The 22,904-nt window shown below is 28.7% G+C and overlaps 3 protein-coding genes across 3 annotated transcripts in view; all 3 read left to right on the plus strand.

Moving 5' to 3' along the window:
• Positions 1 to 386: 386 nt before the first annotated feature.
• LOC113370882 (calcium uptake protein 1 homolog, mitochondrial-like) lies at positions 387 to 6,174 on the plus strand. The gene is made up of 10 exons (XM_026611563.1): positions 387 to 501; positions 580 to 832; positions 900 to 1,107; positions 1,391 to 1,550; positions 2,556 to 2,593; positions 2,657 to 2,771; positions 2,844 to 3,004; positions 5,167 to 5,405; positions 5,480 to 5,700; positions 5,796 to 6,174. Exons 2-10 carry the CDS (start codon positions 585 to 587, stop codon positions 5,945 to 5,947), a joined length of 1,542 nt encoding a protein of 513 aa, XP_026467348.1. The 5' UTR covers positions 387 to 501; positions 580 to 584; the 3' UTR covers positions 5,948 to 6,174.
• A 261-nt stretch (positions 6,175 to 6,435) lies between these two features.
• On the plus strand, positions 6,436 to 7,812 carry LOC113382447 (growth/differentiation factor 8-like). The gene is made up of 3 exons (XM_026620803.1): positions 6,436 to 6,466; positions 6,828 to 7,225; positions 7,358 to 7,812. Exons 1-3 carry the CDS (start codon positions 6,436 to 6,438, stop codon positions 7,739 to 7,741), a joined length of 813 nt encoding a protein of 270 aa, XP_026476588.1. The 3' UTR covers positions 7,742 to 7,812.
• Positions 7,813 to 10,842: 3,030 nt separating this feature from the next.
• LOC113363607 (protein phosphatase 1 regulatory subunit 14B) overlaps positions 10,843 to 22,904 on the plus strand; it is a 50,766-nt gene continuing 38,704 nt past the window's right edge. The window contains exon 1 of the mRNA XM_026606101.1: positions 10,843 to 11,067. The gene's annotated coding sequence lies outside the window, so the exon portion shown is untranslated. The remainder of the gene's footprint in view (positions 11,068 to 22,904) is intronic.

The raw sequence follows: 22,904 nt of genomic DNA on the forward strand, positions 1-22,904 counted from the left end.
AACTATGAAAATGGGATGATTATTACGATTTTTAATATAATGAAAAAACTTTTCTATAATCAATAAAAAGAAGTTGCAGTTTTGCAGCTTTTTTTTTACATATTTATAGAAATGATTATCGTATTATTCAAATAAGTCTGAAATAAAAAGTATTTAAATAAGCAAGTGTGATAATCTTCAATTTCTTATTAAGCCATAATTATTATCTTTTAAAATTGTGCATTTGTCCAATTGTCCAATATGTCCAATTATCCGCGTGTATCCACATCATTTAAGAATTACATAGTCCATGACAAAAAGTGCATATTGCACTTTGAAATCTGTTGGCAGCATTGCAATGTCAAACAATAGCTAAAAAGTCATTGTGCAATTTTCAATATTTTGGAAATGAATGAATGAAATATGTGAAATTATAAATTAGAGTTCTAATTTTAGCAACGGTTTCAGAAAAATTGGTGCTTATGTAATTTCAATAGTTTATTTTTGTCAACACAATTCAAAGTATGCTGATATCTGATCTTATTACGACATGTCAAATACATTTCGATATTGACTTCTCTAAATTTCTTTTTTTTATAGATATAATGTCTAAATTACAATTTGCAAAATTAGCTATAAACAGATTAGTAGCTACTAGAAATTATGGAATGCTTGCAAATAAAACTCTATTAATAAAAACTGATTTCTATAACCAACAAAATGACTATAATAAGGTGCAAAGAAGGCAGTTTAAAAATTTTGGTCACAAACCAGAACCTACACCTTTTGTTTCAAAACTTTGGTACTCCTTCTTGGGTACAGTCTTTTTTCTCTGTTGTTTAGATTGGAACTGGTACGTCCTACCTAACCTTAAATTTACAGATTTATCATCATAATTTATTTTATTTAAATTTTTATAGGATTTTGACATATTTTCCAAAAGCTGATGCAGCCAGTGTAGAGGAACATGACAGGGAAGGGGAAGGTGATGAAAGTTTTCCAGATGAAAATAATGAAACTCACAACGGTGTAGACTCTCAGTCAGACAGTGATGCAGAGTCAAGTACTGCTGATGGAGAAGCTGCACCGAAAAAAAAGAAACCAAAACTTGGATTTCGTGATAGGAAGGTCAGAGACTGAGCAAAATAGTTATGTATATTGTTCTAGTGAAGTCTATATGTACCTATTGTACGGTTGTACCTATTTGATGCACAAATTTTTAGGAATGTATGCATTCTTTTGAGTAATTGTTATTTTAAGATTTCATAATCAATATTTTTTAAATTCATATGTTGCATATATGAAAAATCTATATATTCTGTCGTATGTACTAACAATAAGTTTAAAACATGCTTGGTGATATGCATAAAATTCAAGAAATATTGCATTAAAAATTTAAATTTTCATGAAGATTATAGAATATGAGAATCGGATGCGAGCTTACTCTACTCCAGACAAAATTTTTCGATATTTTGCAACTATAAGATTATCTCAGGAAAGTGGTGCCGAAGTCTATATGACTCCTGATGACTTTCTTAGAGCTATTACACCAGGAATGAAACAACCTGATGGTAAATAATAGTTTTACCCAGAAGGGAATGACTTAACGTCTGGATATCTATTTGTCTTATATTTATTAAGATTTGTATTGTAAAATTTTATAATTTCTGGTCTGTTTTTGCATGAGTAGAAATTTGTTTTGCTTTAATCTAGCTTCTTGTATTTTGTTTTATTTTGCTTACAATTATGAATATATTTAAAAGATGTGATTTCTTGAATTTTGTGTATAAAAATTAATTTAAGTTTTGCATAAAAAATTAAAACTCTTCTATGCATGTATATATTGTGATGCAAATATCAATGAATACAATAAGTTATAAAAATCACTAGTTTTTTATTTTTTTCTATTTTATTCAGCATTTATAATTTAGCAAGCTAAAATATGCAATACTTTGTGCTTCATGTTTTAAATATAGTAAATTTTGTGATGTATTGTTTTTTTATTCAATGGTGTTTGCATTAAAAATAATCATTTTGCTTTGCATGTAATCTTATATGTGCTACTGTAGATAACAGAATATGAAAATCGAATTCGGCAGTTTTCTACACCAGAAAAAGTATTTCGATATTTTGCGACATTACAACACAAACATAATGGCGAAATTTTGATGACACCTTCAGATTTTTTGAGAGTTATTACTCCTGGAGCAAGACAACCAAGAGGCATTGTTACTTTCATATGATGATTAGTTTTAAAGCTTCTTGCTATTTCAAAGTAGCATATACTTAAACTCTTAGTTATATATGTGGAAAGAATATTCTCTTAATACACAAAACTAACTTAATAAAGTTTTGTTTAAGAAAGCATGAAGTTTATTATATTAATTTCTTTGGCATTTCATTCACATAGTTATAAATGTTACATTGAAAATTCACCTAATTATATTTGTTCATAGATTATATTATTTTTATGTTCAAACTCGTGTTACATACATATATATATATATATATATATATATATATATATATATGTGTATGTATATGTTTGTTCTAATATCTTTTATATTTTTTTGCAGGATTAGGATTAGATCAGTACAAGAAATATGACCCAAAGGTAAATAATTTTTGTCATGACATTTAAATTCATAGTATTTTGATGTAATTATCTTCTTCGTAGGATGTCAAAATCAATCTTGACTTGTCTTTAGAAGAAGATAGCATATTCTATAAGCTAGGTTCCGCTGGTCTGATAACATTTTCGGATTACATATTTCTTTTAACAGTATTATCAAGTAAGTCGCCCAATAATAAAAACATGACAATGTTTACAGATTAATTGTAATTAATTTATTGTTACCTTTCAGCATCACGCCGGCATTTTGAAATAGCTTTTCGTATGTTTGATATAAATGGTGATGGTGATGTTGACAGCGATGAATTTGTTCGAGTAGCTACCTTAGTCAGAAACCAAACCAGCATTGGAACTAGACACAGAGACCATGCAAATACTGGAAACACATTCAAGGTATCCAATTTTTTTCAATTTTGACATTCATTGTTAACTATAATTTTTTTTAGATATTGGGTTTTACAAAGTTAATTACTATTTAGGTTTACATTTTTTAACCTTTAATTTTTAATATTTGATGATAGAGTGCTCATTTACAATTATTTTTATTATGCTGTTTAGTCTTTTTGTAAAACCCAATATTCATTCAGAATATATAATACTTATAAGTGGTATCAAATAAAGCTGTAAGTTTTAATTTTTTATGATTTTCTCTACATTTTAACTATTTCTTTTCTTCATATTATTCTAATTTTTTTTATTCAAAATAAAATTATTGAACTAATAGATATATTACAATATGAATATAACGTTAATATTTGTGGACTTTCTTTGATTGATTTTTGCATATTTTATGGATAATGAATGATATATCGTTATTTTTAAATATTAATGAGATTTGTAAACCAGTAATCCTTACCAGTTATAATGAGTTTTGGTTAATACTGCAATGACTTATAATGAACATAATAATTTATATTGATATATACACATGCAACAAAACAAAAGCTGAAATATGTTATATGTGATCTGTACTCTCTCACTTTCCGAAAAGCCTTTCTTATTTGTGCTATAATCTTTAATCTATCCTATAATATCCTCTTTTTCTAAATTTTCTGATTCGACTGTTAATTTCATAATAATCGTTTTATGTAATCTTTGTTTTATATTATTGTCAGTCATTGTTTTGTTGTGGAATGCATTTGATATAAAATTAATGTGCATAATCCAACCCTTTCTCACACTTACCTTTCTGATAACGATTTCTAGGCAGCAGAAAAAACACTGGTATGTCATAATTCTCTTTTGGATACAGTGTAATTCCAATGTAGTAATATTTTATTAACTAGTGCATAGAAATGCTCAAACAAGCACAGTTTAAGTAGATGTATTAAATATATATTTTATTTAATTTTCACAATGCCTGATACATATTTGAGTTTTAATCGTCTTTACAATTCCCAACAGTTTAAATTAAAATTGTAAGATCTTGTGGTCTGAAGGCTAAATTTGAGGATTCTCATTTTTAAAGTTTACCAATTTATCTGTAATAAACCTTGGTCTGAGGTCTGTCTTTGCATATATTTTCTTTTTACTCATATACTATAGTATACATAATTATTATATGTTATACAGGGGGCATCGAAAATTTCGAAAGCTTTTGCAGGGGCACGACAAATAAAGGTCGGAAAATATTCTAAAATAAGAATAAATCTAAATCATAATTGGCTATCATAACGGATTCAAACTTATACAAATAATAATGAACTTGCAATTAACGTAATTAACATATCAAACATTGCACTATAGGTATTATTATTGCATGATCATTTGAGAATTAAATATTAAATTCATGTATTATTAGATCCCAAATGAAGATTGTGTAATTTATTAAAGTGTGGCAGATTTGTAAATAAGTGAATGCCTTGCAAAATTGAGCTCGACATGAATTTTCTTAAATATATTTTAACATTTATTATTAATACAGCATCGCTCTAAGAAGAATGTATGCTTTTTAAACACTTTTTCCTGCATTTGATTTAAAAACCTTATGAACCTTGTAGCTTTGTTAACAGATTGATGTGTTGCTTATAGTCACTTTTAACTTTTCTGCTTTACATGTGAACATGGATTGTATAGTTTGAGCATGATGTCGTTCTTCAACTATGTGATGTTAACTAAAGTTATCACTATTATGCATTGAATTTTTGGTTCTTACAATTTGAATGATGTGTTTCATTTAACTATGTGATTTCACCTTTTTTATCAAACTGAAAATTTAAGTACATACTTATATCAAAATGATTGCTTTTTTGACTTGATCCGATGCTGATGTTGAAGCAGAAAATATCTACTGTTGAATACGTTCAAAAGTTGTAAATTGCGCGTACGATATGCATGCGAGGTATATTTAGAAATTGATATAAGTGTAGTATATAATTTATCTGTTTTAAAAATGCTAAATTTTCTATTCTAAAAAGCGAGCTTCCATGCATCGAAATTAAATAACAAGCAAAGTGAACACGAAACATGTAGTTACTAATTTAAGTCTTGTAAATAAAAGCATGTATCTTCTTAGGTTCTACTTAAAATTAAGTGGCAACGTATATAAATTTTAGGGTGTAAATTCAGCTTTAACTACATATTTCTTTGGAGAAAACTTGGATCAAAAATTGACTATAGAAAAATTCTTGAATTTTCAACACGATCTTCAAAAAGAAATTTTATATTTGGAATTTCTGCGCAAAGATCCAGAAAATGGAAAAATTACGGAATTGGATTTTGCAGAACTTCTTCTTGCTTTTGCCGGTTATACAGAGAAAAAGAAGGCCAGGATGTTGAAGAGGGTTAAGAAAACGTGAGTTATTGTATTTACCGCATTGTGCTACATTGATAACTCAGCTTATTGTCGTTTATTTATTATTTTATTAGATTTCGAGGTGATGATAGTATCGGTATATCTAAAGAAGAATTTATGGATTTCTTCCATTTTCTAAATAATATAAATGACGTCGACACCGCTCTAACATTTTACCACATTGCCGGCGCTTCGATTGATCAAGCCACATTGAAACATGTTGCAAAAACTGTAGCCAGAATTAACCTCAGTGATCATATAATAAGAGTAGTCTTTACAATATTTGACGAAAACTGTGAGTATATGAATTTTTTTAATTAATGTAAATTTAATCAAATTAAACTTATTGGAATATTAACGTATCTGCAAATATTTTGTTTCTAATTTCAGGTGATAATCAATTGAGCAATAGAGAGTTCGTGTCGGTAATGAAAAATCGTTTACTGCGCGGTTTGGAAAAACCAAAAGATACTGGTTTCCTAAAATTATTATACTCTATACTGAAATGTGCAAAGGAAAGTAGACCCTCATTTTTTGACTAAATTTTATATTGCGTATACATTTTCCTAATAATTCTCTGTGTATATATATAAACTACTCTTTAATCTCGAAGATTTTACAGTTAATGATATTTACTTTGTTATTGAAGACGTAAATTATTTCTATTGTTATTAGCGAATTTTAAAAATATACTGTTAATATTTGATCATTTACATGTTGTACAGTAGATTCGTAACTATATATGTAAATGTATGTGAATTGAAAAGAGACTTTTAAATATGTTATTGATGTGAAGAAATTTTAATAATGTTGTTTTTTGAATAACAAGTATTGGTTAAAGAAAGCAGTATTTATATTTATCTTAATTTTTATGATTTATTGTTATATCACTACTATGTTCTGATTCTGATTACTTATTGTTTTTAATTGCATCACTCGAATGTTCGAAATTCGTTTCTGATTGATCGTGAACATCCATCCAAGTGCCATTTGAATGCTTCTATACACCGCTCTGTCTAGTTGCGTTGTTATGGCATTTAGCTGGATACTTCAACTAATCAGTTAATTATAGCATTGCAAATAGATTTATATTGATATTGGAACATGGTAGTAAAGTAATATATAAAATTTTTATCATAGCATTTATTTTATTTTAACATTTTTTCTACTTTCAGGTTATTGAAGTAATTATTTTAGAATATATTGATAATATTTATTTATAATTATCCCATCATATATCCTTAAAATTAACAAAAATAGGATTTTTTAAATTTTTATTGATGTAATGAATCTGGGCTTTTATCCTATTTTCGTTGATATACTCCTCCCAATGTTTTCAACTATAAAAATTACATTGATATATCTGATTTAATTAATAGCTACTTTATATTTATACTAAATACATAATTTAATCAATTTCAGAACATGGTCGTAGAAGGCAGTCGTCATCTATACAGTTTTTCAAATTTGCTGAAAATGTCCGAAAGAATTATGTGAAACAAGCAATTCTTCATGTATATATAAAATCTAGTGGATGGAGTTCAGAAGATGTTTATTCACAAACATCTGTCAATCTTGAGATTTTGAAAGTAATTAAAAGTCCTAAACGGAAAGAATCGAATAATGCAAGATATTCAGTGTTTAACAATACGGTTGTTTTGCCATCAGTAGAGGGAAAATGGTATAAAATTAATATAACAAATGTTGTTGATGAATGGTTCAGATTTCCAAGAAATAATCTAGGGATTGAAATTATCGGTTTGGATCGCAAAGGAAAACACGCCGTTGTTCTTGATCACGATTTTGAGGATGGATCTATGGTAAATGTTAATTAATAAGTATTTGAATGCAAATTGTGATGCCATATTATATTAATAAGTTAAAAATATATAAATCTAACAATATCTTATTTCAGGTCTAAAATATATAAATCTAACAATATCTTATTTCAGGTACCTTATATAGAAGTTTATACCGAAGACGGGCGCCGAAGGCGATTCAAACGAGAAATAAGTAATGACTGTACCGAGGACTCGAACACAACGTTGTGTTGTCGTTTTCCACTAAAGGTTGATTTTGAAGAATTTGGATGGGACTGGGTTATAGCTCCCAAAACCTATGAAGCTCATTACTGTAATGGTGATTGCCCTTATATTTATTTGCAAAAGAATCCGCATACTCACATAGTTCACTTAGCAAGGCCTACGGGGTCTCCAGGTCCTTGCTGCGCACCTCGACAGATGAGCCCCATATCAATGCTGTATTTTGATGCAGATTTGAATATTGTTTATGGTACATTACCGGGAATGGTAGTTGACAGATGCGGTTGTTCCTAGTTGAATTGTGCAATCAATTTTTGTGATTTGACGCTTTTGGACTTTTTAGATGTTTTAAATATTTATATTTACTGCTAAGTTTTACTTTGATTTTTAATTTGTTAATATGATGAATTTGGTTTAAATACCATTATCATTTTAAAAGTTGGTGTTTGCCACTTCTACTATTTCAGTGCAATGTGTTTGTGTCGCTTAAAGAAGAAATATTGTGAACATTATTATATTGTGGCTCCAAAGTTTTTGGATCTTGCTATTGAATTTTTGGACCACAATATATTGTTTTAATATTCACAACATTTTTCATCACTTATGAGTATATATAAATGACTGATGATTAAGTTGTGCGTGCAATAGATTTAAATTATTTGAAAATTACTTCATTTATATCATAGGAACTATATTTCATGAGTCAGTTGTTGATATTGATGATAAATTGATTTATGAAATGTAATTTGTCTACTAAAATTACTTTAAACATTTTGCTCAAATGTTTTGTCGTACTGATGATTAAATCAAGTTAGTGAATTTTTATGCTTGGATTTTATTTAATTGGTTGGAGGTGTGAATGTAAACGAAAGACTGTTTATAATGCGGCCTTATATTTAGCTTTAGAATTTAGCAACCATATATACTTAATTACAATAAATTTAACAATACCGTTATTGTTACTATATTCTCTATGTTATATAATAGTACTTACAGATGCACAATACTATATACTATATCGATCTGAATTAAACAACCAATAATATAAACATATCAAATTACATTTTTTAGCCTCTGTCTCTAAATACAGAGATAACACAATTCGTTTATGTTTTGAATAAATTATTTATCAGCATTTTAATAATACAGATGAATGTTGTAGATTTATAATAATAAACATTTATCAAGAGTGAAGGACTAAAGAAAGATATGATAGTGTTTATGATAATTAATTTTTCAATTTGAGTACCAATATATATATATCTTAATCATAATGTTAAATATAATTTTTTTATGCTAGTGTTACAGATGTAAGATGTGTGTTACAGAGATGATTGTTTTCTAATTTTAATTTTTATTTACGATGATGATATTTAAAGTATTATAAGTGCAAAATAATTGTACTAGATAATTGGTAGTTTGATAAAAAATGTTGATAAAACACGTAACGACCTTTCTTTTGTAATAAAAATTTCTGATCATTTGAACCGTATTAAAATGAATTGGCCTATTGGCTTTTACCAAAAATAAATCTATAAGTGTCTTTACGTGCAAATGCAATATGATTAGTTTATTCTATAAATGGAAGTAATTTTTGTTTTATTAAATTGTTTCCTAAATAATATTTTACACGTTTAGCAATATATAGTAATAAGTCTTAATTATAATGAGATTTTATCATTTTAAACTTTTATATGCCATATTATTTTTTAACAAAAATTGCGATCTCAGTACAATGCATAACATATTACTCTTCATTACTAATATTTTATATAATTTTATTTTAAGTTTACATAGGATAAAACTATTAATTTAGAAAAATCACAAACAGAAAGTAATCTTTAATTAGATTATTTTACTATTTTAATATGTATATTCATTTCTTTAACATATTACATAAAATATTTACATTATTTATCTATATATGTACTAATTTATGATTATTATAATATTGTACTATTCATTTTTAGATTTGTTTTACATTGTAAATATATACATTGATATATACATATACATTGTTTTAAATGATTGTTTTGAATTTTCAAAATCAAAGAAATATTGACCAATTACGTCCCATTGAAATATGCAAAAAAATTATACATACTAATTAGGAATAGTCTAGTTCTATTTAAAATTTAAGATTCTCAAATTATATAAATAAATAGAATAATTCTAAATAATAAAATAAATTTTCCTAAAGAAAAGAGAATATTTCATCAAGTAAATCTATCTTCGGCGAGGTACTCCTCCAAGACCTAAAAAACGTTGTGAAATAATGTTAAATTTTCCTCAATAAATATTATAACAAATTGAATTTTTCGGAAAATCGGTTTTATTGTTAATCCACGAAATAATAAAAATCAATAAACAAAACCATCAGCTATAATAGAGCAAGTAGTGCTTCTATTGGTAATACATAATGGAAATTCAAACATAAGAAGTATCATGTAAAATAATATCTAAGGATCAAATAGCTAAATTAAAACCAGTTAACCCTCCAATTGTAAATAAGAACTTAAACCGTAATCTTCAAATTAAAGAAGGTCTACTAATATATATAATATCCATTCCATAGTATAGTCATTTTACCTTATTAACTTCCTGTAGGGTAAGTTATAGTAATCGCAAAAAAATCGAAAATAATATTTTTATATACCTTCATGTTTCAAAGGTTTCTGAATATTTTGGCATACATTAGAAAAAATGGATGTATGTGTGTGCGGATACAAATTTTCGTCCACGATCAACTGATTTGAATAATTCTAATTATTATCGATCAAAAGACATTCGATTCGTATTGATAAGGAGACGTGCTGATTAGTTTTTGGCGAAGGCAGGTCTAGCCGTTCCGAAGATACGGGACAAAAAGTGACAAAAAACGGTAATTCAGTTTTTAAGAGAACGGAGCGTCCGACTTTAATAATTCAAAAGACATTTTACTTGTATCGACAAGATGAAGAACTGGTTAAATTTTTGGGAAGGCAGGTCTAGCAGTTATGGACTCTCAATAAAAATAAGTTGAGAAAATGTCATTGGCGGTTAAAAATGTAAATTATCAGATATTTTATAGAGATTTTAATATTGTGTACACATTTTGTGTAATTTTTCTTGGGTTCCGTACCAAGATTTTTAATTACGGTGCGGGAAGTTCCAGCAATTTGCCTTAAGGCACGATGCTATGCACCCCACTAGTTTATAATTATTATACTATAAACATTAAGGTTTTTGTTGAATTCGCCTGATAGGCTTTTAACAAACTCTCATCTCGAGTAAGTGCGACCAAGAGTGGGGAAGCCCCGTATGAAATTATAGCGCTCTCTATACTCCACTCAACTCGTACGTTCAGTCATCATCCCGCAGTTGATTCGGTTGTATGCTTCATACGCCCGGAGCAAAGTGTCATTTCAATCGCCGTGTGATTTGATTTCATTGATTAGAAACGCCGACAAAAGTGTTATTTCTCGTAAAGTATTGCACATTGTGCTATATTGTGATGTGTTAGATGTGCATCTTGTGAAATTAGCTCGAAGTTCATTCATCATTTATTAATTTCGGGGTGTTGGCTTGTGTGACACTTGTGTTTTTGTAAATCCATACTCGAAGTATTCGCTTCGTAAAATGTGAGTACAATTGTATAATATTTCTTATGGTATGAAAATATAAGCGTGTTACAATATTTACAAAATCATATTGAATGCATTTTTTATATTAAGATTTTGTTAAATAATGGACTTAAGTCAATACCATAGAAAAGTAACTATGAATGATTAATGCCCATAGTATATTAGATTGCAGTATATACTAATACATTTTCTTATTTAATTTTATGTGGTATCAAAACTTTTGGCTTTAGTTTAAGTATACAATTTTACTGACAATAAGACGTGCTCTGTCATTAAATAAGAGCTACGGATGAGGATCACGTAGAGCTACGCTTGAGTATACGAAAACGTAGAGGCTACGATATCTTCATTAACTATTCAAAAAATAGTTCTCATAAATTTTAAACTATATTTAAATTTTAGATATATATATATATATATATATTATTATTATTAGTTTTGACTTCATTAATTGTTTTAAATCGGTAAGTATTCTTCTATTTTTCTACATAGGATGCAATCTTGTCTTTATGTTCGATGTTCAGAGTGATTTATCGATTTGCTACTTGTCGCGTGATTTGTGACTTAGATCTCCATAGCAACCAAACATTTATATCACCTTATTTACCAGAAACTAAATATTTATTACACAATTTACTATGTCATTTTCAATGCTAACTCATGTTTTATTTAATGTCTGTAATTTAAAAAATGGATACTTTCAAAAACTAACTATTCAAGAATATGCGTACAAGAGGATTTTTCAAAATTTGAATTATTTTCGGAGATAATAGATGTTTGACCACGAATTATAATTCTTGGCTACGGATGTTTTGGCCAGGATTATACTCCTCTTCGAGTTCCTTCCTCCGTGAAACTTCAAACCTGTTTCTCCTAAACAATCTTTTTCGATACTATACCCACGATTTCTCAACTTTTACTCGACCGATTTTTACAAAGTCTTCTTTATAGACTTCTATACAGGATGAACTCCTTCTGCTCATTCCCAAATTCTGATTTTTACTATTTCTAAAAAATATCATTTTTTTCAGACAATCTTTTGTAATTTTTTTAACTTGTCCATAGTTTATCATATTATAGCGACGTTATTCTAGATTAATAACAGGGGCGTAGCTATCGCCGTATCAGCCTTATCAATTATATGGGGACCCCAAAGTCAAAAGCTAAAAAACGATTTTTTTTTTTAAAAATAATAATTCCGGCATAGTTGGCATTTCCTTTTGTTATCGAAAGGTATTGAGTTTTATTTTAGTTTCTGAATCTAGTCGTTGTTTTCAACTTTTAAGCCCAACGATTCAGAAAATTTATATTTTTTCTGAATTATATTTAATAATAACTTTTTTTATATTAAAAACCTAAGAACTTTAAGAGAGAAATGTCTGGTAGACCTGTCACTATCGTCCCTATAGACAAAAACTTCTAAAAAAACTGTAAATCATCGCTTAATAAATCGGTTTTTTGAAAAAAGGCAAGAAGAGTAAATATATGTTTAGAATCATTTCAGAAAATTTACAGATTTATGAGTATAAATAAATATTCCTTTAATTTTATGCATTTTTTATATTTGTTGAAAAATCATTACCCTTCTTAAAGGGGCCCCCAAACAAGTTTTGATGCGGGGCCCAACCAAGGCATGCTTCGCTGATTAATAATATATACATATTATTCTTCAGATTATTTGGAGGGCTAAAATCATAAGTATGGCGACATGCCATTTTTTGAGGTCCCAAATTAAATAATAGTAAATTGTATTCCATTAACCTTCTAATGGTTATTTTTCCTTGGATATAACAACTGTAGATAAAATTTTCATTAACATACCAACTTTCCAAGAACAAAAGGAATGAAATTACACTGTTTAAAAATCAAAGAAATTTATTATTTTAATACCTTCTCCAGATAGCATATATTGTTTCTATCACGATAAAGAGCTTAACCTAAATCTTTCTCGTTATTAATTATGTTCTGCAAATATTTCAAGTCAATCAGTTGATGTCCAGGATATAAAACTATGTGAATATGTATCAATTTTACACCGTTATATTTTTTTCTGTTTTTTGCTCAATCATCTATAATCAAATGTGCACACTTATCATGTTCTTGCTGATTGTATTCGCTTCAATGACGGCTAACGTTTCTGTTTTCCAACGAGAAATAAATGAACTTTATCGATGTACTATTGAACAAAATCACTAATTATGATAATCTTGATAGTTATCTGGGATAACGTATTATATATATATATATATATATATATATATATATATATATTCACAGTAGAAGTTCCTTATCCTTTTCCTATATACGAATTTTCGCTATTTGCTGCCAAAAAAATTGTGGCCCAACTTGTATATTCGCGGCTAAAAATTTCGTTATTCGCGGATTCTAATATGTATCGAACCCAAATTCCTTTGTAAGCCGCCTCCGTTGACTTGGCTATCGGTATTTTTGAAAATGTAAACTAATAGAACGATAACAATTTTATTTATTACAAAATGAATAAAATAGATTTTTAGTAAAATTTGACTCAAATCTACATGAAATCCACATTCCCACCCCATTGAAGAAGAGCAATTCACTTCAATTGCTTCTACAAGTATAGAAACGTGTCATTTAATTTGAAAAATCTTAGTGAAGAATTAAAGTGAACTGTGCAACTTCTATATTTATTATTAAGTTATTTTTAAGAGGCAAATTACTGATGTGACTGAGTATCAATTTCGAATTAAAGAAGCAAAACAATATTACAAATCAAATCAAGTTCTTCAAATCATTGCTTTAGCCTCAACAAAATTAATCAAAATGTACAAAACCTATAATTAAAAATGATATTTGTTTTATATATTGCTGAGAACTATTATGATATATGCAATATCTTAAGTATAACAGATCTCATATTTAAATTAGTTGGTAATAAGTTTAGTACCACATCTAACATTAATATAAAACTTTTATAAATTGATTTTTATTTTAATATATTATTGTAATTAATATAAAGTTTATTTTATTAATGTTAGTTTTAATACAAAACTTATTACTAACAAATTTTAATATGGGATATGTTATACTTAAAATATTGCATATTAAATTATAGTTCTCAACAATATTTATTTTTTTTATTTTGTCACGAACGTTTTGTTATAAAATTTATACGATTTTTGAGGGGCCGTAAAAAAAGCAAACAATTTTTTCATTTGATCATATGAGTGATCATAGCCCTCCAAACCACCTGAAGAAAAATATGTATAAATATTATTAATCTAGAATAGTATGAAAGTCTGAAAAAATATATATATTTTTTTAATATCTCGAATTCTTTAAAAATAGTAAAAATAGGAATTTGGGAATGAGCAGAGTGAGTGCATTCTGTAGAAAAGTCTATAAAGAAGACTATGTAAAAATTCAAGTAAGTCGGTGCAGTAAAAGTGAAGAAATCGTGGGTATCGCATCGAAAATAACTGTATCGAGAAAAACGCGTTTAAAGTTTCAGGGAGAAAGGAAAGGGGATTATCGTAGTCAAAAATCTACATCTCCGTAAATAATTCAAATGTTGAAAAATCCTCTTGTACATAAATTCTTGAACAGTTGAAAATATAAAAAATCTTGAGTAATTGGAAATATAAAAAAACGTTTTTTTTTTAAATTCTAAACTAGAATACCCCTTTCATACAACATTTGAAATGGTTCTTCAGCGAGTTACACAAAATTCAATTATTCTACTTTTTTAACTTTGTAATTGAGAAGTTTTGCTTTTTCCAAAAAATACTATTTGCTAAATTTATCTAGTCTTGAAGTTTCAAATCAATCTAAATCGTTTCATGAATAGTTGGAGTAATGAGCCGTATCAAAATTTCATTACTCTATCATCATAAGTTTAAATTATGCAAAGAAATTTATTTTCACAAAATATTATTCATCTCGTTGTGGTGAAATCAGCTTTAAGTATTTCCTAGAAAATTATGTATTTTCCCATAATACGGAGTTCTTTGTGCGAATTTATGAAGTAAAAAACACAATGGCACAATGAAAGCGTAATAAATCCTATATAATTATAAATGAATCCATATGTGTATCCATATCAAAGTCCGCGAATACGGTAAATTGTTTTCATCGCGTGAAAATGTGATGGCATTTTAACAAAAGACAATGCAGATGTAAATGATCGCGTATAATAAATATACAAAGAATTTTACAGTTACGACCTTGGTTCAACCGAAACGGTTCAGATAATGGAAGATACTTAGATTGCAAAATGATCTATGTCAGTGACTATACGAATCAATTTTTAGCTTCCTGAGTTAAATATATTAAATTAGTTATTATTCTTTGAATTTTACTGGATGAAATTAGTTTTTAAACTAGTTGGTATTGGTATTTTGCCTTGAGGCAAGTTACATAAACTTCTCGATATGTGTTAATAATCGACTTAATTAATAAAAAATAAATTAATTTATGAGCGATTAAAAGTATTCCGATTGGATCTATTACACATAATTGAAAACGAACGAACACGTTAACTCGGAGTATTTTCTAAAAGCAAATTTTCAAAAATCAACAAGTTATATAATTCAATCAGTTTCCGCAGGACTTTAATGGTTTAGTATGTTCATTAAGACCAAGTACTACTATCGTTATACCAAGTAAATCCTCTAATTGTAATATTAACAAATGTCAAAAAAACTACTCATTTTCTCAAAATTTGATAAATTTTTAAAATTATACTACTTGTCGTAAGGCCGTAATATTTCAGTAAGTTCTATAAGACCATGATATATATCGCCAAAAAAAGTTCCATAAAATTTGGCTTCAATTTTTTTTCAACAGTTAATTACAAGAAAACGGTTTGGCAGATTTTCACCTTATACTAATCAGTATCATTCCCAACTAATATCTTTCGAACAGTTTTTGATTTTTTAAAATCGGTTCGGTAGGATGACCTTAAATGTGGACGAAAAGTTTAACACTTTTTTTCAAATTACAAAGAAACGGCGCGGCAGATTGTCTCACAAAACTGACAAACGATAGTCCTCATTGAGATGCTTTTAAATTTCTGAAATTGGTTCAGGCGTTTTTGAGAAAACGTCGATCAAAGGTCTAATTTTGACAAATGCCAAAAGAACGATACTAATTTTTGCAAACTTTGATGAATTTTTAAAGCTAAACGAGTTGTCGTAGGGCTGTAATATTTTAGTATGATCTAGAAGACTATGGTATCTACCGTCAAAAAAATAATAATAAAAATCGTCGAATTTTTTTTAAAAAAAAACTTTATTACAAGAAAACGGCCCGGCCGATCTTTACCAAAAACTAATTAGCACGATTCCCAACCAATATCTTTCGAACGTTTTTAGAATTTTCAAAATTGATTAAGAATTGCGAGCTAAAACGTGGACGATTTTTTTTTTACTTTTCTGCGATTTACAAAGAAACGGCTCGGCTGATCGTCACACAAAACTCAGAAAAGCTGGTCCTCATCGAAATACATTGAATGGCTTTTAAATTATTGAAATCGGTCCAACCGTTTTTGAGAAAACGTCGATTTACGTCAAAAAATCTGTTCACATACACGCACACACACACACATACTTTTTCCAAATTTGGTCTCATTCGATTCGGAATGGCTTGAAACGTCGAGAAAGCATAAAATTAGCGAATCGGATTTTGTGATGAAAACATAAACTTCTCCTTCGGGAAGTTAAAAAGTTTTACGTCTTTTTTTGAATTTACGCATTAAATTGCTTGAATCTCAAACTAGCAATAACCTAGTGTTAATCTACTTTCTTATCAGAATCCATGATAAGGGAACTTGTCAAATATATTATATTTAATTATAATCTGAATTAACGAGCAATTTTTAGTTCTTTATCATATGATTGGCAGTAATAAACTTTTCAAATACACACAGTTACTCTATTTAAATTATAATACTACGTTATCGCCTGATGGTTTTTATGTTGCATTGTTTCTTTTGATTAAATTAAATTTATGTTTAATTCTGATAAACGAAACAAATTGCAACATGCAATTGTTGTTGTAGAATTGTTTATAATGCTGATTTTTTTATTAGATAATCATAAGTGATAAATTTTATATAAAAATATCATGTTAAAACAACGTATAATAAGTATTATAATACTTTCATACCTCATATTTATTTATTCATATATATTAATACATAACAAATTTGTAACATACAGTAATGATGTCCATTTTAACTTAACAATATAAATTCGAAATATGTTATCAATTGAAAATTGCACACATTAATATTTTTTATGTTCTTAAATTACGTAATTTTAAAAATTGCGACGTGTAGAATAAAGTTATTATAATTCACAACTATTTAAGAGCAAATAATTAATACCGATCTACAGATAAATGAATGAAACAGCATATTTTATAGTGCAGCAATAAATATAATTTAAAATCTATTTATTAAAATCATTCATTAATAATATCGTGTTTCTTTCTAGATGTCACACCTACGATTTTGCATTAATAATTTTATCACTTATGCTATCTTGTTAAAATCTCATAATTCATAATAGAAAATATGGGAAATATCAAAAACATTCACACATAAATTATATTCGTATCTGATATAATATCTGTTTTCTTATCAATAATTTGAACAAATCACAGTTTTCAATATCTTTGAACATATCATGTGCGTTTCTTGAACGCATTATTTTCACAGTGATATGTGATATTTAGTCTTTGCGATTTCTGTGCTGTAAATATTTTTGAAATTTTTGTTATATTAGATTATATACATATAGAAAAATGCGTCATCAATTGCAGGATATATATCGACGATATTATGATTTATCACGTCTTGAAAGTATAGACTTACGAACTAAATGAATTCAAAACAATGGCAGTTTTTGTTCAAAATCGTACTGAATACTTGCTTAATTTGTTTCTTAAAGAAGCAATTATAAAAGAAAAACTTACGAACTATTAAGTTTGCTACTAATCTTTTTATTATCTATATTCTATAAATAGGCCAATATATTATTTTTTTTTATTATTATGAAAATTTATGAATAAAATTTCTATTTATCAGTTAGCTATTTATAAAAATAAGTTGGGTTTTCCTTCCTGACGATATAACTCCAGATCGCACAAACCGATTTCGTCAATTTTGCATTCGTTGCGAAGGTCTCAGACTCCGTGAGGTTTATAGCAAAGAAAATTGAAAAAAGATTTCAACAGAAAAGCGGAAAACTTTTTCTTTTTTCACATACAGCGTCATCTCTGATACTTAGCATGTACTTTGCTTGACTGCAACTCATTGTTCTCTGCTCAGTTCATTTCATGTGACAAACCGGCATTGTGTTTACTGTGAAATTGTGCAAAAAAAATTAAAAAAAATATTTATTCGTTTCCTAACATTTCAATTGGAAACCATCAAATCAAATCACGCGTATTGTGCAAATTTTTAATCAATTTCAACAGCAGGCAATTTTATTCTTCATCTTTTAATCACCAAACGAAATGTTACATGAAATGAAACCATCTGGTGGTGAAACGGAGTTCACCCGGTTTACTAGTCTCATATATTGGTTTAATTTTTTGCATGTAAGGATTTTTAAAAGTCTCAGAGGTGGCTTAATCAGTTCGAATTTGGACTAGCACAAACTAGTAGCACAATGGTTCGTTTCCAGCCACGACCAAGTCCGACATTAGGCAGCATTTATGTCAAGTTTTCACTAGAGGATATATATCTCAAATATTATTCTTAGTGATAAACGCCTTATGGCTATAGCTGCATAAAAACCTTAAAATGCCAACAAATACTTCGAGTATAGTTCAGTCACAACTGGATTGGACAACTACTGGGTTGCCATCCATTCAAAAAACCATATAAGGGGGCAACTATCAATCACGTGAGGCTTAAAAGGGGGAGGGGTATTTGACACACATAAATTTTGATTGAAAAATCACAAAATATCAGGAGGTGGAGGGAGGGTACAGTAAGATATTACGTATATTTATTTTTTCCTCAAGTTAAAAAAATCCAAAATGTTACGATATTTTTCTAGATACTAATAATACAGGTGTTATTTGAAGACGAATGAGGAGGAGGGTAATTTTAAATATTTCTATGTATCATTAAGGGGAAGGGGGGTTCAAAAATTTTTGGAAATTGCTTGAACGAATTGATTGATGGACGTCCTTTAGTAACGTTAATAATGAAAGTATAATATAACAAAAATGGATTTTTGTAAGTATTCGTTCTAAATCATCGAGAGCACCACGTTTGTTGAATATCCTTTTCCCCGATGATTAACTTTGAGCTCCCAAGAATAAATGTCCGGAACCTGCTCCATATTGTTATATTTCCAGAACGTGATCTACATATTAACGTAATGTTCGTACTAACAGGGAGAATGTGAATATTCGTAGAATGTACTTTTAAAATGATTTTAATGATCTCAGGTGTCGTATGCAGCGCGTAACCTTGTTTCGCGGCGTTGTTTTAACTCGCGCATACATCGAAGAAAATCGTGTGATGCTCACTTCAAATGTTTGTAGATTTTTTGTTCGTATCTCTCGGTGCAATGTACAATAGTTTGTCGACCCTCGCGATGAGTCTTCATGAAATGACTAATTATATGACCCTGTTGCTCCGTGATGTGCCGCCAGTGGAGGAGGATATCGAAGTTGATTGATGCGAATATGAATTCAATTTTTTATAGATTATTTTTTTAAATTTTTTGGCTGTTTTTTTGAACTGCAAGCAGAACTGAAAAGTCATATGAAATGGTGGGCTGAAGTGACTTACTATTAGTTGGTTCTACAGATTGCAATCTAAACACTACCATCTCTGTGTGATTAATTAGTATTACAACTTCTGCAATATGGGGAAAATTTAATAATACAGCAATGCCAGATCAGGGCTATTTTCACTTGAAAACATATTGCATGACAACAGGCTGCTCGAAGCGGGATCGAACCCGGACCTCTGATTCAGGTCCAGTCGTTCTAGCCGCTTACCTAGAAGCAAGTCCTAATGAATTTTTAAAATTTTAACTCGGGATTTTTTTTTATGAATTTTGTAAATATTATAATATAGATCATATTTATTTCATTAATTTATCTGCTCATATGTATAAATCAAAAGTTAATGATCAAAACTTGAAAACATAAAACGTGATCTTTTCTAATACTTATTGTCTTACAAATTGATAATATTCAAAACGCATTGCTTTCAAATTTGCGCTTAAGAAATTATTAGCTTAAGAGCTACAAATATCTTGGAAAACTCTTGTAAATATTGAAGTTTGCAACTCTAAAAACAAAAGAGACTTACAATAATTTGAACACACACACACACATATATATATATGTATATATATATAATTCCATATATACATATATCTACATATATATAAAAATAAGTCAGATTTTCCTTCCTGACGATATAACTCCAGAACGCACAAACCGATTTCGACAATTTTGCATCTTTGGAAAGGTCTCGGGCTCCGCAAGGTTTATATCTAAGAAAATTAGGTGCATCGTGCCCTAATGCAAATTGCTGGAACTTCACGCACCGTAATTAAAAATTCGACTAATGACATTAGTGAGAATTATCAGAATTATGCTTGGTTAAGTCAACGAGCAATTCTTGCCGCCAAGAAATATGATGTACACGCACTGAATTTCACCATTCAATCAAAAATTGCTGGCGATTTTGTAACATACCAATGATTCTGACTGGTCTTCCGTTTGACTTCAAACGATTGCAATTTCCAATTCGCCTTGCGTTCGCAATGGCAATTAACAAGTCGCAAGGCCAATAGCTTAGTGTTTGCGGGATAAATTTCAAATAGATTATTTATAAAATCATTGTTTTTCACATGGGCAGTTATACGTTGCCTGTTCACGAGTTGGAAAACCATCCGCTTTGTTTGGGTTAACGTCAGACCAAAAAACAAAAAATGTGGTTTACCAAAGAGCACTTCAATGAAACGGATAATTTGCGGATTCACTTTTATTTACTTAGAGAAGTTCAACTAAAAAACACTTCATTTTTGTAATCGAAATAAATTCATTACTGTTGTATAATAAAATCAAATTTTTCCTTTTCAAATATAAAACAAACAAAAAATTTCTTCATCTTTCTCACGAAACCATCTGGTGGCGAAACCGAGTTTGTCGGGTTTGCTAGTATATATATATATATATATACATATATATATGTATATATAAATATGTGTGTGTATCTGATCTGTAATAAATTACATCACAGCGATTCCACATTTTCCGTTAAATTTTCCGCGTGTCGTCGACTGGTTACTTACAGACCGCCCAATATATAATTTACAATTGCCGAGAAAAGTAATTCACTTCTACGCTCCTGAACTTTTTATTCCATATCACATCAAAATGTACACTTGTGTAATATGACTAAACAGAAAATTACGCGTTATTGCTTAATGTACGACAAGTTGTTTTGTGTATGTACTGAATATAATGTTTTTTTCTTTCTCTGCACACCTTCTTCTTGGGTTCGTGCAGCGGTGACTTCATTCTCACAGTTCGTTTCTTCCACCGATTTATGCAACGGCGGTCGAGAAGCAAACACTTCTTCGTACGGAATAACATTGGAGGTTTCGCAGAAATGTATGCCTTCGAAGTTTTGCTTCATGACTTATCTATGCGTATGAGACACTGATATTTGAATCATACATATTAATAATTGAGTCACCTGTTCGAAAGTGCAATTAATTTTTAATTTAATTTGGGTAATATAGGGTGTCTCATTGATTTTTCAATCGGGATAAGTTTTTTTTGGAAACGCTCGATACTAAGTTGATATAAAATCGGTTATATCTGTATGATAGTATGAACAGATTTCGTGCTGCCCTGACTATATTAAAACTTAAATTTACACTTATAAACTATCTTAACAGTTTTATATCTTCTTAGATGGGAATTTAAAAATATGAAGCTTACATACATAAGCGTGCAAAACTTGAAACTCTTTCAAAAGTCTTTTTTCAAAATTACATACTACTTGAAATAGAAGAACGAATTTAAAAACGTTAGCAACAAATGGATCTTGAGTAAATAAACAAAATTTAAAAAAATCATACATCTTATATGTATGCTGTTATTTGGAGTTTGCCTATGCACCACTTGATGCATTTACTTAGCATTATTATTATTTCTCCTTCCTTTCATAATGTAACTCTAAATATATTTTTAATGTTATTGCGTTAAAATCATGTACAAGATCATGTGTATATAAATTCACTTACATTTTTATGACATTTTTTCACTTCTTCAGAAAGTTTTATTAGTAATACTTCTGCTTTACAACATTAATTGCGGGACGTTCATCCAGATCTAGTCTACGGTCTTGCATTATAAAACTAAATTCCTAGAAATTTATTAAACGTCATCTAAAAAAAACTTTCACAAAAGTTTTGAGGTACATGAATTTATATTACAAGTTACAAGTTAATATTGCCGTCATGTAATTTGAATAAAACTGTTTAAGAGCTCAACGAAATCTTGACTACCTTATCGTCAGTAATGCACTGATATTTTAGTTTCATTTTTATTTTGTTGTTTTGCAATAAATGAGCTTCCACTGGAGGACTATTTTAAAAAGTAGATCTTGTCTGTAATTTATTTATATATGCCGAAATGCTCTTCAATGAGAGCTTTTTACGTTACACAATATAGTTGTCCAAAATGTAACGATGTATACCTGTACATTAAACATCAAATATGAAATTTTACTATGCAGACTCAAATAAATCATATGTGATGATCTCAACATCCATGTTGTAGTGGAGAAATCAAGAATACAGGTACTAATC

This window comes from Ctenocephalides felis, unplaced genomic scaffold, assembly GCF_003426905.1.
Source record: "Ctenocephalides felis isolate EL2017-DRISC unplaced genomic scaffold, ASM342690v1 CF-g0.4_SCAFFOLD_00845, whole genome shotgun sequence".
Taxonomy (NCBI): Eukaryota; Metazoa; Arthropoda; class Insecta; order Siphonaptera; family Pulicidae; genus Ctenocephalides; species Ctenocephalides felis.